Source organism: Empidonax traillii, unplaced genomic scaffold (genome assembly GCF_003031625.1).
Source record: "Empidonax traillii isolate 1590-97213 ecotype Southwest subspecies unplaced genomic scaffold, ASM303162v1 scaffold196:size3368384, whole genome shotgun sequence".
NCBI classification, from domain to species: domain Eukaryota; kingdom Metazoa; phylum Chordata; class Aves; order Passeriformes; family Tyrannidae; genus Empidonax; species Empidonax traillii.
In genome coordinates this window covers 2,098,953-2,113,274 of record NW_020955389.1, presented here as the reverse complement: position 1 = coordinate 2,113,274, position 14,322 = coordinate 2,098,953, and the positions used below count along the sequence as shown (strand labels likewise).

General features: G+C 40.1%; 1 protein-coding gene across 4 annotated transcripts in view; it reads right to left on the bottom strand.

Annotated features, from left to right (window-relative positions):
• The window catches only part of LOC114058940, a 31,763-nt gene extending 20,429 nt beyond the window's left edge, over nucleotides 1-11,334 (bottom strand). For 2 of the 4 annotated variants that reach the window (XM_027886834.1, XM_027886835.1), the window contains exons 1-3: nucleotides 11,063-11,334; nucleotides 10,012-10,080; nucleotides 3,965-3,998 (exon numbers count right to left, since the gene is read on the bottom strand). In XM_027886834.1, the coding sequence (XP_027742635.1) occupies nucleotides 3,965-3,998; nucleotides 10,012-10,080; nucleotides 11,063-11,137 (178 nt within the window). In that variant the 5' untranslated portion in view covers nucleotides 11,138-11,334. Of the gene's footprint in view, nucleotides 1-2,136; nucleotides 3,175-3,964; nucleotides 3,999-10,011; nucleotides 10,081-11,062 lie in introns of those variants that run through there. The other 2 variants (XM_027886836.1, XM_027886837.1) reach the window with 2 other exon arrangements.
• Between the last annotated feature and the right edge of the window lie 2,988 nt (nucleotides 11,335-14,322).

The following is a 14,322-nucleotide window of genomic DNA, read 5'->3' as shown; positions in this document are numbered from 1 at the left end:
TTTCACTGGAGGAAGAACTTGCCATCAGTGCTGTTAAATAGCTGCAGCTTATCTTCAGACTGGATTCCTCCTCTTGACTCCATGTCAACCACCACAGTGAAGCTTTCTTTACTCGTGGTGCTACACAGAAGTTTTAAGTTGAAAGATGCAGATTAGCACATCTAATAACTAAGCACCTACAATACACTTTTCTTTTATAATGTTGTAAGAGCAGTACTACAAGCTAACTCCGCAGCTTATTGTAATGCGAGAAAAATTCCACAGGCTGTGTAAAAAAAAAAATTCATTAATCTACTTCTCTTTGTGCCAAATTAATTTCAACAATAAAGCTAGGCAGCCCAGAAATAGCTTTAATAGGGCTCATACCCTATTCTATGCCTTCTGCCTGAGCTGACTCACAGTAGTAAAACACTGGATTTTGCTGTTGCCCAGCAAACATTTGCCTAACATGTATGTTGGCATTTCCCCATCATTTATTGCCTCTTGCTCAAAGTAAAAAGTTTTCCGAACATCTCTATTTTGGCCAACAGGTCTCAGGAAAAAAAAGCAGTGTTTGGTTTCCTGCTCTCCTTCTTCCTGAACACATGTGCAATTACCTCAAAAAGAGCTGAAAGAAGCATTTAATCTGTCCAATTATATCACTGTACAAAGGCATCACATGATGAAAATTCATATACTCAGGTGAACTTTGATTTAACTCTCTTACTGAAGTCTTAAAACTTCAGCATCTTTCATTCCCCTGTCTTCCATTAAGGTGCTCTCCTCTGAACTGCTGAAAAGAAAAAAAAAAAAAAAAAACAAACCAACCAAAAACTGCCCCAGACATCGAATTCTGTCATTATAACAAAAATACCTTGTTGACAGTTTTACTATATGGAAACTCTCAAGGTATGCAGATGCCCTTCTTACAGAAAGCAGTACTCCTCCAAAAACAAACATCTGGAAACAGAGGTATTTCCTTACGTAAGTGACTTCAAAGGCAACACGATCATACAGTAAAACAGGTTACATGCACTCACCACCTCTGGTTAATCAACTTTTGATGAGCTGAGAAAGGATACTGTACATGGCATGTCCCTTTGGGAAACACTCAGAATCCAAACCATTTGTCTTTTTAAATTTTGGTTTACAAACAATAACAGCATTGGAGTGTTCTCCCCACTGACAAAGGAACTTTTTTTAATTCTGCAGCAAGGAAGAAAATGCAGATGTTGGTGTAAAACATTCTAAATATGTCAAACCTCATCCTCTGAAGCACCTGTTCCTCTTTAGACATTTAGTGTACATTTCAGATACTTGTCAGGTTTTGTCCCAGGTGATTTCCAAGAAAACTCATCCTTCACTTTCACAAAATCCATACATTTTTGTTCCTGGCTCTTTGAACATGCTTTCACATTTCACTCTCACTGGAACATTTGATAAAATGAACATTAGAACAAGATTGCAGATCCAGCAGCAATAACAGGAGTATCTCATTAATTTATATCCTGAAATAATACTAGACTTATACTTTACACATTGCACCTAATTTAAGAATATCCATGCTTTCTATGTTCATTCACAAAACTTTACTACTTAATTCCACAAATGCAGTAAAATTTTTGTTCATGCTCTACTACACACATCTGCAAACTGCAGCAAGAGAAATCAGTTATTTAAAATGAAAAAATAAAGGCCAAACAAATTCAGAATTGATTCTTTTATCTTAAGTGACAGAGCACAAAGAATTTATTGGATCTTGAGGGAGAATTATTTCTGTAATTGGTAATATGTCCACGGGAACGTTTCAGGAAGTTCTGTATAATTCTGCATTGCAGTTCCCAAAATTAAATCTGAATTGCCATCTCCGAAAACTTACTCAGGTGAAAAGCTTTTCTACTTGTAAAAACACCCAAACCACCACAACTAAAACATACAAATAAATTTTGTAATGCCAAATTGCAGTCTCTTTTGGACAAACAAACTCTATCAGTGTCTTCCAAATTGGCCTCCCACAACTTGATCTTCAGTGAAGCAAAATGCAGTACTGGTAGAGCAGGATAAAGGAGACATCGATAGTATGAATAATCAGTTTGTATTAGAAGTAAAAGTTTCTGATTGCTTCAAAATGATTGCTGAGGCAGAGAAAAAGCACACCTTGCAGTGTTTCTGACATGTGGTACCCTGTGATGCTGGGACTCCTGCAGAAGTTAGAGCTGACTTGTTTACCAAAGGTTCACATCTAGATTCTTCACTTTAATAATCAGGTATTTTAATTTCTCCCTTCTCGTTCTGTAAGATACATCACAGTTAAAAGATTCCAAGTCACCACATATCCAAAGATACAGTGTTTGTAGCATGCACACATTCTTAACCCAAATTCTCCATGAGACACTGAGCTTGCAGTACACACAGGACTGTTTTCTTAAGACGTAGGTATTTGTAACAGGCTCCTGCATTCCACCATTCTTTTCATAGTTTTGCTGCCACACCTTCTGTCACCTTAGTCAAGTCTCACTTTCTGTCCCATGAATCCTTTATATTACTCCTCCAAAACAGGATTTTATGATCTTGAAGAAAGAACCTCTTTAGCTACTGAGTATTACTTTTAATGATCATTTTTTACAAGAAATTCAAAGAAATCTATAGAAAGTGTCTTTCACTAAAAACACTTGCCCATAGCCACATGGATCTGTTCTTGTTGCTGAGGTACAAATATAATTTCGGAGTGCTTGAATCCACTGGATTTTGAGGAGACCTATAAATTTTCACAACTTATTCAAATTCTTTCAAGGAGCTCCATTACCAGTGTTTCTAAAAAGAGAAGATCCACATGTGATAGTCACATCTGCTGAAGGCAACATCTCATAATTGTTCACATACTTGAATGACATGTCTTGCACTAATTTTCTTATCAACACAAAACCATGAGAGCAGATAACGAAGTCCAGTTTCTTAGAGGGTTGCCTCTGACCAATGCTTTTATGTATCTTCCTTGTGTGTTGATTCTTCAGGGTCCAGTTCAGCCTGCAGCACCTCCCTCAGTACAGGACTGACACCATCACTCTTCTCTGTGCAGATTTGTATTTTCAGGCACCCTTGATCAACTTGGTTCAAAAAGACTGCGAGGTTCAAAAGATACTGGGGAACAGATGACAAAGCCGGAACGTAAGCCTTGTTTCTTGGGAGAACAGGCTAAGAAGATAAAGTAGAAGTGAAAGACTTATTTCTTGTGATGACTGACTGTATAACCATTTTGGGTTTTAATCATCTCATTGGTTTTTATCAGTATTCCCATATCTGCCTATGTACTCTGCTTCCTGTACATCATCATAAGTACCTGTACAACAGGATTTTCATTTCCACTGTGAGCTAGTTATATCCCACACTTTCAACTTTTCATCACAACTTTTATTTTCATTGACATACAACAGTCTGGACTCACATTCTCAGTTTCTGGGGGAAAAGACACCCCAACAACTGAATTCACCTTGAATACATCATTGCTACTCCAAGTCCACTATAATAACGAGAGGAAGAATGTTCCTGTGATGCAGCCAAGCAATTTCAGCACTGGTAGAGCTGCATCTGCAATGGTGCTGTGTTAGGCTGCTGATTTAGCTTCTTAGCATACTGCCTGAAGCTCAGCAGTGACCGCGTAAAGCTGACAGAAAAGCAGCAGATGGTTTAGCCTGGGAAGGTGAGAAACTAAAATACTGACTATACATCCCTCCACTACACAGATATACAAACATTTACATGTGGAAAGGCATAATTAAGGTTTTGTGCTTTAAAATAATTCTTTGCTCCACAGTTTACTAGATAGAAATCTCAGAAGAATGTTCAGCATATAAACAGAACCACAGTTATAGACACATAAAGCTGTCAAATGCAAGTACCTGAACAACTAAAACAGCAACAAACATTAAAATCCCCAAGCAATATCTGTCCTAGGAGGCTGGAAAGAAAAAAGTGTTATACTTACAATAGACAGTCTTGGGTCTCAGGGCTTTCTCTTTCTTTAATTATGAAGATGCAAGTCATCCCAAAATAAAACAAGAAAAAGAAATTAATGTGCTGCACCATTTGAAGGAAAAACCTAGTACTTCCTGAGAAGCCTTCGCAGACCAATCACATTACAGGCCAAAGTTTCCATTGTCCTATAGGAAAAATTGGAGCCTTTATGATTTTCTGCAAAAGCTGGAAGTACTGACAAAAGTGTACTTACAGTTAACACAAGTTTTATTTCAAGAAAGCCTCATTATTTAAGTTTCAAGAGATGATTTTGGACTGAAACACAACACCTCAAAGATGCCAGGAAAACCTTGAGTTCTGCATGACTGCAGCTCCTAAGCTTGCAAAAGTTGTAGTTCCAACCAAAAAAAAAACTCTCCAGAACCCCCCACCATTTTGAGTAGATTTGGCTAAACCTTAAGGCTAGCCAAATCTCATGAAAGATCTTTCATGTAATGAAGAACAGGAAAAGTGGCTTTTATCAGCTGAATCCAGAACAAATCACTTTCTGCCAGAATCTAAGAAAAAGAGGAACTTAAATTTCCACTTCAGAACACAGCTAAAGCAATCCTGACTCATTTTGAGAACTTTTTGCAAATAAACACAAACTTGCCATTTACATGAAAGAAACAAAAAGCATGGTCATTCCACCCATAAATCATCTGCCTGTCCAGAGTGTCCATGGAGTTAAGTGCTATATTTTCAGAATTCAGTGGCATGGAAGAGATAATGCACATGGGTGTGACAATTCAATAGGAAGTAAGACTGACACAACAAAGTTAATTGTTTGAGAAGCCAAACAGCTGTCCTTCCATAACAGTTAGGGAGTTACTCAAGTCCTAATATCGCCACAGATAGTGGATGGTTTTGTATAAGCTCAGAAGGATTTTGTAAACTTAGAATATAGACACAACTTCCCCTGCTGTTATTCTGCTCCAAGTTTTTGTTACTTGCCATTCTGAAGATTTACCACAAACAGCTGCTAATACCAAGTTTTTCACACAAGCGCAGAAAACATTAGCAACTGGGAGCTGCCAATCAAAAGAATTTCCTTCTGACTATTTTCAGACAATCAGCTTTGATTGCACTTCGGTTACTGCTGATATCACAAATGGAGTTTCAGCGCTGAAGCTAAGGGGTAAATTTTACTGTGATCCCTTCTACTTCATCAGGAATTAAGATTCTCACACATTAGGTAAGCAACTTATTCTCTGTCCTGGGTCAGGTGTTGCAACAGCTGTTTTTGAGCTGAGACTATGAAAAGTTAGAGTAACTTTTAACAAACTGTCTAACTTTGAGAAGCCAAAACTCAAAAACTACTGTTTTTAAGGGTTCAAACCTCACACACACACTGTAATCTGAAAGAGGTACTGCACAGAGTAGTTTTCCACACAATTCAAGTTCACAGGTCATCTAACAGAAGAGTTTCATGAGCATAGTTAAGTATTACATAAATATAATTTAGTTGTTCTTAAACATATACACCCTTGAAATACATCTGTTAGATGTCAGCAGCCTGTACATGGAAATTCTATTTATTTTAATTCTTCAAGCAAATCAAGTTTTTGGATGGTTTGTTTGTTTTTCTCAAAAGAAAAGCTCCACAATTCAAGTCTCTCTGGATCATAAAGATAGGCTGCAGAACACAACAGCATGCTTTTTGAGACCAAATATAAATATAAATAATGCAATAGCAGGTAATTTTCCTCTAACTGAAACATAGCTATGTTAGCATTCCAAGTATCAACACAAAAATGCTCGACTGAAATGCTTTTCCAGCATGGTTGATTTTAATGCCATAAGAAAGGGCAGAAAAGTTGCCTGTACATCAGGTATTTTCAACCACAGGTTCTGATGCACAACAACCAAGGATAAGAGGCAGAAGAAATTAGAACACTGAAACGGTAAAGACAAAGACTAACAGCCCTCTTCACAGATCTGAACATTCCTTGTTTCTAATGAGCTTGCAGAGTCTTGAATGCAGATTTTTTTCCTTTTGGGACATGGTAGGCATTTCTACCTATCTAACTCCAGATATGAAGGAACCTTGAATCTTTGACAGAGCCATAAACAATCTTCATCTGTGCTCCAAACACAGTTCACAGAAGAGGCAACACTTTGGCTGGTGCTATACCTGTAAAGGGCCATTCAAAAGACATGGAAAAAGACATTCCACTCTAGGATTTCCTTTCTAGCAAGTTGAGCAATAAAGTAAATGCATATTTACAAAAGCAGAATTAAATATATCACATACCACCATATCTCAGGTATATGCACAGCAGGTATATTTTATTTAGGAACTGTTCCCTCAAAAGGCCTAGACTTTTACTCAGCTGTCAAAAAAACCATAAACAAAACAGCCAAACAAACTCACCTTTCATGCAGTGTATCCCCCATTACTCTCACAGGCTTGGTTCAATGAAAAGCATTAGCAAGCTTAGTTGTTTTCCAAATATTTTACCATAATGGATGGAAGTAACATTCAACAATTTTTCAAAGCATATCATAAATGACAATTCCAGTTTCCAGAGCCAAGAATTATACACACATGTATGAACGATATTTCGGCTAAGTCACTTTCTGCAACTCCCCATCGCATCAATACCTGTTCAGCAACAAAACCACAAAACTCACCATTGTGCAACTATACAGAGGTCACACAGCACTCAGTGCACAAAAAACACACAGCCTTGTACTGGGATCACCCAGCCCCTCAATCTTTTGTCCAGCAGCACTTTTTACATGGGTTTGGCCTCATGAACTACCAGCACTAGAAAAAAATTAGATGTGCATTCTTATTACTCAAGCTCCAGTTGAAGGACGTGAAAAGCATCACTGTCATGAACACTGAAGTCAGTGAGGAACACAAACTCCTAGCACAACAAAGAATCAACTCTCAGGGATAGAAACTAAACAAACTCTGAAGAGGTACACTATGTAGAATAAAATTATTAGCTAATATTTTGTAAATTAATTCAAAGATTTGTGAACTTCTATGTTTCAGTTCCATATACAACAGAATGCAAGTGCTAACAATTTTTATGAAATTAGGTAACTGATCATCTACTATTTGACTAATTAAAACACTGTGACTTGCTTGGAAAAAAATATCCACATAAACTTTGAAGTGCAAATGGAAAAGGCTTCAAATATACAATACCTTATCAGGTAACCAAACTAGGAAGAAAGGCATTGCATTCACTAATGATTTGCTGGATATATTTTTAAGTTACTTCTATTTGCAGTATGTCACTGAGCCTATTTCCACCCCTTGAAATGAATCACACATCAACCCAGAGGGTTACAGAGCACTGAGCCTGCAAATATACAAATGCAAATACAAATTAAACAACTCAGGACTCACTTTCTTGTGAGAATGTAGACTCAGATTAATGCACAAAATTATTTGCCTTCAACACGGAGGAATTTCATGAGGCTTTAGGTATAGGTTTATTCTCTTTTATTTGGGGAAGTAACAAAATATTCTGTGTAAAACTTCCATCCAAATTATAACAAATCTCAGCAGTCTGCCTAAACAACCAGGAAGAGGCAGGTACATTTACATTTTGCCCTTCAGCAGCAAATTATTTAGGCACTGTCAGCTCAGACAGTCAGACTGAGTCAGTACAGGAAAAACATCCTAACCATCTCTAGCTCATCAAAAGCAATCTCTCTGGAGTCCAAGGAGTACAGCACACTGGAATCACACTTTGTCAATAGAATAAAGAATTTGACTTAATTATTTCCTTATACATATGTCACTATTACATTTCTCCCGAGTGAGGCATTCGATACAATTTATCTAAGAAGTATTCCTAGATGTTTGCAAAGCGACCTCCTCTGAAGAAATTATGCAATCCATTTTAATCCTTAGGAGTCAATGGTATTGATACTCAGGAGAACAAACCGCTCAACATATAGAGATGAAACAAAAGTATGCAGAAATAACTTCTGTACCTATCCAAAGTCCAGCATAATCAAACTACCCAGGTGACCAAAAAAAAAAAAGATAGAATAGCCATGTACACAGAGACAACAGAAGTATTATGTGTCAGGTAGTTGAGCTTTACTATCACAGCTACTCAATAACACATTTTACTTTGAATAGCTATGGAAATGTGGGCCAATGAAATTAGAATCATTTCACACATGTAGCATGTGTTTACATTTGTTTCTTGATGTTTTCCCAGTGACTGTCCTTCTGATGGAGTGCTTTTTCTTTTTTTGTAACACTTTTTGGTGGAGGGTAAGCACCTCTAACAATGCCATTTTAAAAACAAATGGGTAACTGATAAGAAATAAGTAATCTGACTAAAATTATAAAAATGGTTGGGGGGCTGGCCAGGACAGTATTGTGATTTAGGTAAAGAACTACTATCTTCTCTCCATTTTGTTATGTTGTTGTCAGGACATCCTTTGGTATTAGTTTGAAGAGGAAGTCCTATAGCCAGGAACTAAGAGCTCTTCACTATCAACACCTAAGCTGTATCCAAAAGGAATGTAAGCTCAGGGCTTTTATGGTTACTTCAAACCTACTGACACAAAAACTTGAAATAACTCTACAATTTCTGATCTTTTCCCACCACAACATACAATAGATTTAATAATTTAAAGTAAGAAATTAGAGATAACTGAAAAGAATGATGAGGCAGTCTTGGAGCAGCCACATGACTTACAGGACTCGACACACCAGGACTAACGTTTATCATCTAACACACCCAGTTTTTCAACCTGCCCAATTCTTGTTCATTATCAGTTTGCAGGCCTTCCTTAACACAAGAAAGTTGGACAGATGTTGCCTAGAACACACATGGATTTCCACAAGGGAAACAGAAGGAAAACTACATGCAGATTTTCTGAGAAAATAACCACTACTTTTTCTACTTTAAAAGGGAAAACCAGCAATAATTGGATTGCTATGAAAGTTAGCTGAGGAAAAAAAAAAGAAACATCACAAAACCAAAGGAATTCCTTGCATCAGCAAGGACATTTGGCAGGACATGAAAATACTACAAGGGAACAAGAAGCCTCAATCCTGGAAGAAAAAAAAAGGGTTTGGAGAAAGTGGAGCCACTGACTCAAATAAGCATCAACACTACTAAAGTGATCAGCAAGCAAATAACAAAATACTATTACTCTGTCTTGAAAGCAAAGAGGTGGGGAGATGTCCCTCATCTACAACAACAAAAAAAAGGGCCTACAAACACCTGAGAAAGACAGTATTGCAGTTAGTCTTTAATGGTCCAGGAAGAACAACATGTCATTAAGAAAATGTCAGAGCAGGCACCTCAGTGCCACAACAGTACAAACAATCTGATGACACTTGAGTACAGACAGCTATGTCTCACCTTTATAGACTGAGAACAGGGTGGAATTTTTAATACCAGACAATCATCAGCCAATCAACAGTCAAAGGTTCAGCCAAACAACATTTGCAAAAGCCTCTTCTCTAAATACATCCTCTCAGAACATTGTCTAATAATTTAATTCATTTACTTGTTTTATGCTTAAACCAGGGAGCTGTTATTGAGATGCTTGGAAAAAAAAACAAAATCAAAAACAAAATCAGAACTGTCAGACTTGTTAGTTGAATCTGTGTTAGCCCTCCAGGAAATGAGACGTTAGTATCAAAGTAACAAGTAAGTCAGTTTCCAGTTTTGTTCACAGTACAGGTGAGCTACATAGATTCTGCAAAATAGAACAGTAACTTTACCAATTGTATCCAAAACCAGAAGGTTACACTCTTTCACCATTTCCGGCTCCCCATGTAATTCAAATGCTAATTTCACAATTAGCACACGTTTACTTTTAGGTATGGCTGATGTTTTAGGTTATATGCTGTACAAAGCGCAGTTGTGAGACTCCCACCTCCTTATATTTTCTTGGGATATTTCAAGCAAATTACTGTGACAGATCTATCAGTAAGTTAGATAAGCACTTGAACCCATGTGAAATCAAGAACTGAGTCCCAGATTTATGATTAACTTTGCATATACATCCAATATGGAAAAAGTTTACCTTTCTATGCTTCGTACCACGATAGTGTGACTGAAGACTTATAGAACTCACACAAGAAACTTTACAAACCTGAAAGAGATAAATTGAAAGCACATCATCAGTTATGCTACAGATATTCTGTGGCTGGTGCTACATAAGAACTCGAAATACACCCATTCCTACCGTGTAATTCTCAAGGTCTTCTTTGACTTAACAGTACACTTTGCATGACATTTAAGACAGCAGCATACCACTAAAATGAACAGAAATAGTATCCAAACCTGTTCAAATAATGCTTAAATACATGTTTAAATAAATCAGGTGGTAAGAAGTTTTTAAGAGCTTTCTCCTTCTCTCGTACCACTACTTTCTGGACTCTTAGTTTTCTAAACATTGTCAGGCTAGAAAGCCAGCAAAAAAGGATAATCATATAGTAACTAGACAAGAACAGAGGCAAAATTATGCCCTAGAATAACTGCAACCCTGTTCACTGTTACATCAAAGCGATCAGAGGAACAATGGAGGAAGACATCTGCATCTCATTAAGATCCAGACATACATACACCATTGCAATAATTAACGGAAAACGTTACAGATGTACAAATATTTCGTACTATCTCTAGTTTAAAAAAAAAAAAAAAAAAAGGGAAAGACTAACGCATGCTAACATTGCCTATTCTCTTGACATACTGTTGCAGAGCTTGAACGCGCCAGAAGAACATTCAGTGCTAGAACAATAATAGGATATCGACCAATTTAGCACGCTGAAGCCTTTAAAAGATAAAAGGGCCCCTGTGCAGCCCGCCTATGAGAAACACTGACCAGAGATTGGAAAGGCTACAATTAAGAACCATCACATCTCACCCGTGACGGCTCAAGAACAGCCCGAATTCACCGCACCCTGAGGCAAGAAGCTCTCCCAGGGGCCGACCACGTTATTCTCCTCTCACTCACAGGTCCCCCACACCGCGCCTGGGTCAGGTCGGAGAGCGCGGTCTCCGGTACCCGCACACCTCGCAGTGCCCGCACTCGAGCACCCGCCCCTCAAGAGCCACCAAAGAAACGCACTCACTTCGCAATAAAACACTTTTCTTTCAAATTTCGCTTTGCCGTCTTCCGCCTTAACCTCCTCAGCCACGGCGCTCATCCTGCACAGCCGGGGCGGGGGGGCGAAAGTAACCAACCTACAATAAATCCAAGTCTTCTCCGCAGGGCGCTTGCCAGCGATCCGCTGGGGGCGGGGGAGGCGAGGCGGGCGGATGGACCGTGTTATTATTCGGCCATTTAGGCGTTATCGCTGTATTTCAGCACCGAACCACATCCCTCGCCACCGGCACCGCTTTCCGGGGGGCTCACGCCCGCCTGCGTCACTTCCGGCACCGCCGCAGCCACGCCCCGGGCCAATGGCGAGCGGCCATTGGCGGGCGGCCGCGCGCGCCTTAGCCAATGGGGAGCCAGCGCTGCGCTGCGCCGCGCGTATGGAGTGTCTGTCTGTCTGTCCGTCCGTCCCTCCGTCCGTCCGTCCCGGAGCCCCCTGGCGGGCCGGGGAGGGCAGCGCCACAACGAAATGAGAGAGGGCTCTGGGGCCGGCTCAGGCATCGGTGGAGGCTGGGGCCAGGCCAGGGTGCACGCTGGGACCACTTTAGGTCTGAGTGGGTACTGGGACCGGTTCAGGATGGATACTGGGACCGGTTCAGGATGGATACTGGGACCGGTTCAGGCCAGGGTGAGTGCCAGGACCAGTTTAGGTTACAGTGGGTGCTAGGACCAGTTTGGGATGGATATTGGGACCAGCTTAGGATGGAGCGAGTTCTGTGAACAGTTTAGAATGGATACCGGGACCAGTTGATGAGGGGAGCTGGGAGGTGTTCAAGGGGAGGATGCTGGGGGGAATACTGGGACCAGTTCAGCCCAGAGTGGGTACCAGAAGCAGTCTAGGCTGGATACTGGGACCAGCTGAGGGTGCATACTGGAACCAGATCAGGCCAGGGTGAATGCTGGCTCCAGTGTAAGGTGGATACTGAGTCCGGTTCAGGCGGGGGGGACAGGTACTGGGACCAGTCAAGAGCAGATACTGGGAGGGGCCCAGCGTGGGCAGGTGTTGGAACTCGTCCAGAGGGGATATTGCAAACCAGATGAGTTCGGGGGCTGGCACCAGTCCTAGAGTGGACGAGTGCTGGGCCCGGTGGGGGGAGTTTTCCAGGCCCGGTGTGGGGAAGAGGCAGGAAACATGCAGCAGCGGCTTTAATTTAAATGCAAATATTTTATTTTAAAATGTCTCAGCTTTACACTTCTGGCTTGTAATAAATGTAAAATATAATTTAAGAAGTACGCTTGAAAGTTCCTTCTAAAAGCAGGCTGAGGGAGACAGTACAAAACACAACAGAAAAGTGCTCCAGGTTCAAACAACATGCCAAAACATCAGATCCACAGCTCAGTGCCCGGTTTTATTTAGCCACAAATATATTTTATAGGTATGTTAGTGATACGCCGTGACACCCATGATACTCGTACACACGAAGCAGCACAGCTGGTGGTGCTCACACATTACCAAAGGTGATCCCACAGGATTCCCTGGGATGGCTTCCCTGGGGCTGGGGGGAGGCTGTGCCTGCCCTGCCTCTGGGCTGCCAGAATGCTTCACCTCTCCCAGTGGGACACATGCACGCCCCAGCCACATGCCCCAAAGCAGGCATCACCTGCCTCATCCAGCACGTTTTCCAGTAGTGCTGGCGTGGTCGTGGTGTTCTTTCCAGAAATACACCCTCCCCCCCAAAAAAAATATTTGTGGGGACCATGGAATGCCGGAAAAGCCAAAGCTGTTGGTAGAACTCCATACACCTGTTTGTTAGTCACAGAACCATAGAATGATTTGGGTTGAAAGAGATTTTAAAGATCATCCAGTTCCAACCCTCTTGCTGTGGGCAGGGACACCTTCCACTAGACCAGCTTGTTCAGAATTTGTCTTGTCCTCCACTGTGTTCCTTCAGGAGAAGCGGGAATGACACTTCTAATACAGTATTATTAGTGAAGTTTGATGACAGATTATACCCCTTAGTGGTGATGTTATTGGTACTCATATTTTCCATGGGCATTTCTGTAGCAGTCAGTGTCTTTTACATGGAGTCACATTAAAATGCTTGATCATTATTTGTGGTTCTAATCTCAAAATCTAAACTGAAAACATTGCATTGTGCATGTCACGTAATGCTGCCATGCCTTTCTTTAAAAAAAAAAAAAGTGCAATTGCACAGTGAAAGAATACACATGTAGAAAAAAAAATGAGAGAAGCAAAAAGTAGAAAATATGTTCCTTGATTTTTTGGAAGAGATACCATATCTAAAGAAAAAAGGATTTAGCAGCATATATATACTTGCAGAACTAAAATGTTAGTGGTAGCTCAGAGTTTCTTGACAATGCAGCCTCCTGAAGAGAGTTTCACCAGCAAAGTGACCTTTTTTCTGCTTTAGGAGTACAGCTGTAATTAGTGAGTACCTCTGTCTTAATAAGGAGGGCAGGGAGAAATAGGGGATTGCACTTCTGCTTAACACTGTTCTTTTGGCAAAACTTTTGAAGTATGCCTCCTAACGTGGAAATAAAGCTACAGACACAGAAAACCGAAAGGGTGGAGACCAAAATGTACCATCCTATACAATCAGAAAAGTGGAAAAGGTAGAGGAAGTAAAAGGAACTGCCTTTAAGCAAGAAAATGTTCTTTGGTTTTGTTAAGAAGGAGTTCAGGACGGAAGGGGTGTAAGGACGGACCCTTTCAGAAGAGGGAAGTTCGTTGACCATATAGAGGAAGAATCTTCTATAAGGTAAGAGTAGGAACAAAACTGAATACTATTACTGAGAACTGAGATAACTTTTGCCTTTTTGAAGTTCTTTCTTAGAAAGGCAAAATTTAAAAAAACCCCAAAATTTTGTTTACACACAGCAGTTGATGCTTGCTTTTTCGTATTTCACATTTTAAATGAACAAAGGAAGAATACGTATGGTCCAAAAAAAAGTTAAGGAAAAAAAAAAAGAAAGAAAAAAGAAAAAGAGATTCAGAAGGGAGAGCTGACATCCTCCTGTGGTGCAAAATGAGGAGCTCTACTTCACCTGATGTTTTTTAACATAGCCTTTTAATTAGTTAAATACAATTACTAAAACTAGCTAAGCAGCTGATGTTCTTTTGTTGCCTTCTGTCACATCTTTGTATTAATCACTGGAATACCATAATTCTACCACTACAAATGTGAAACTGGAGCTGTCTCTGGAGCTCTGTTGCATGAAGAAAATCCTGAAAAACTTCAGACTGCACAGATGGAGCATCAGCTTCACAACTAC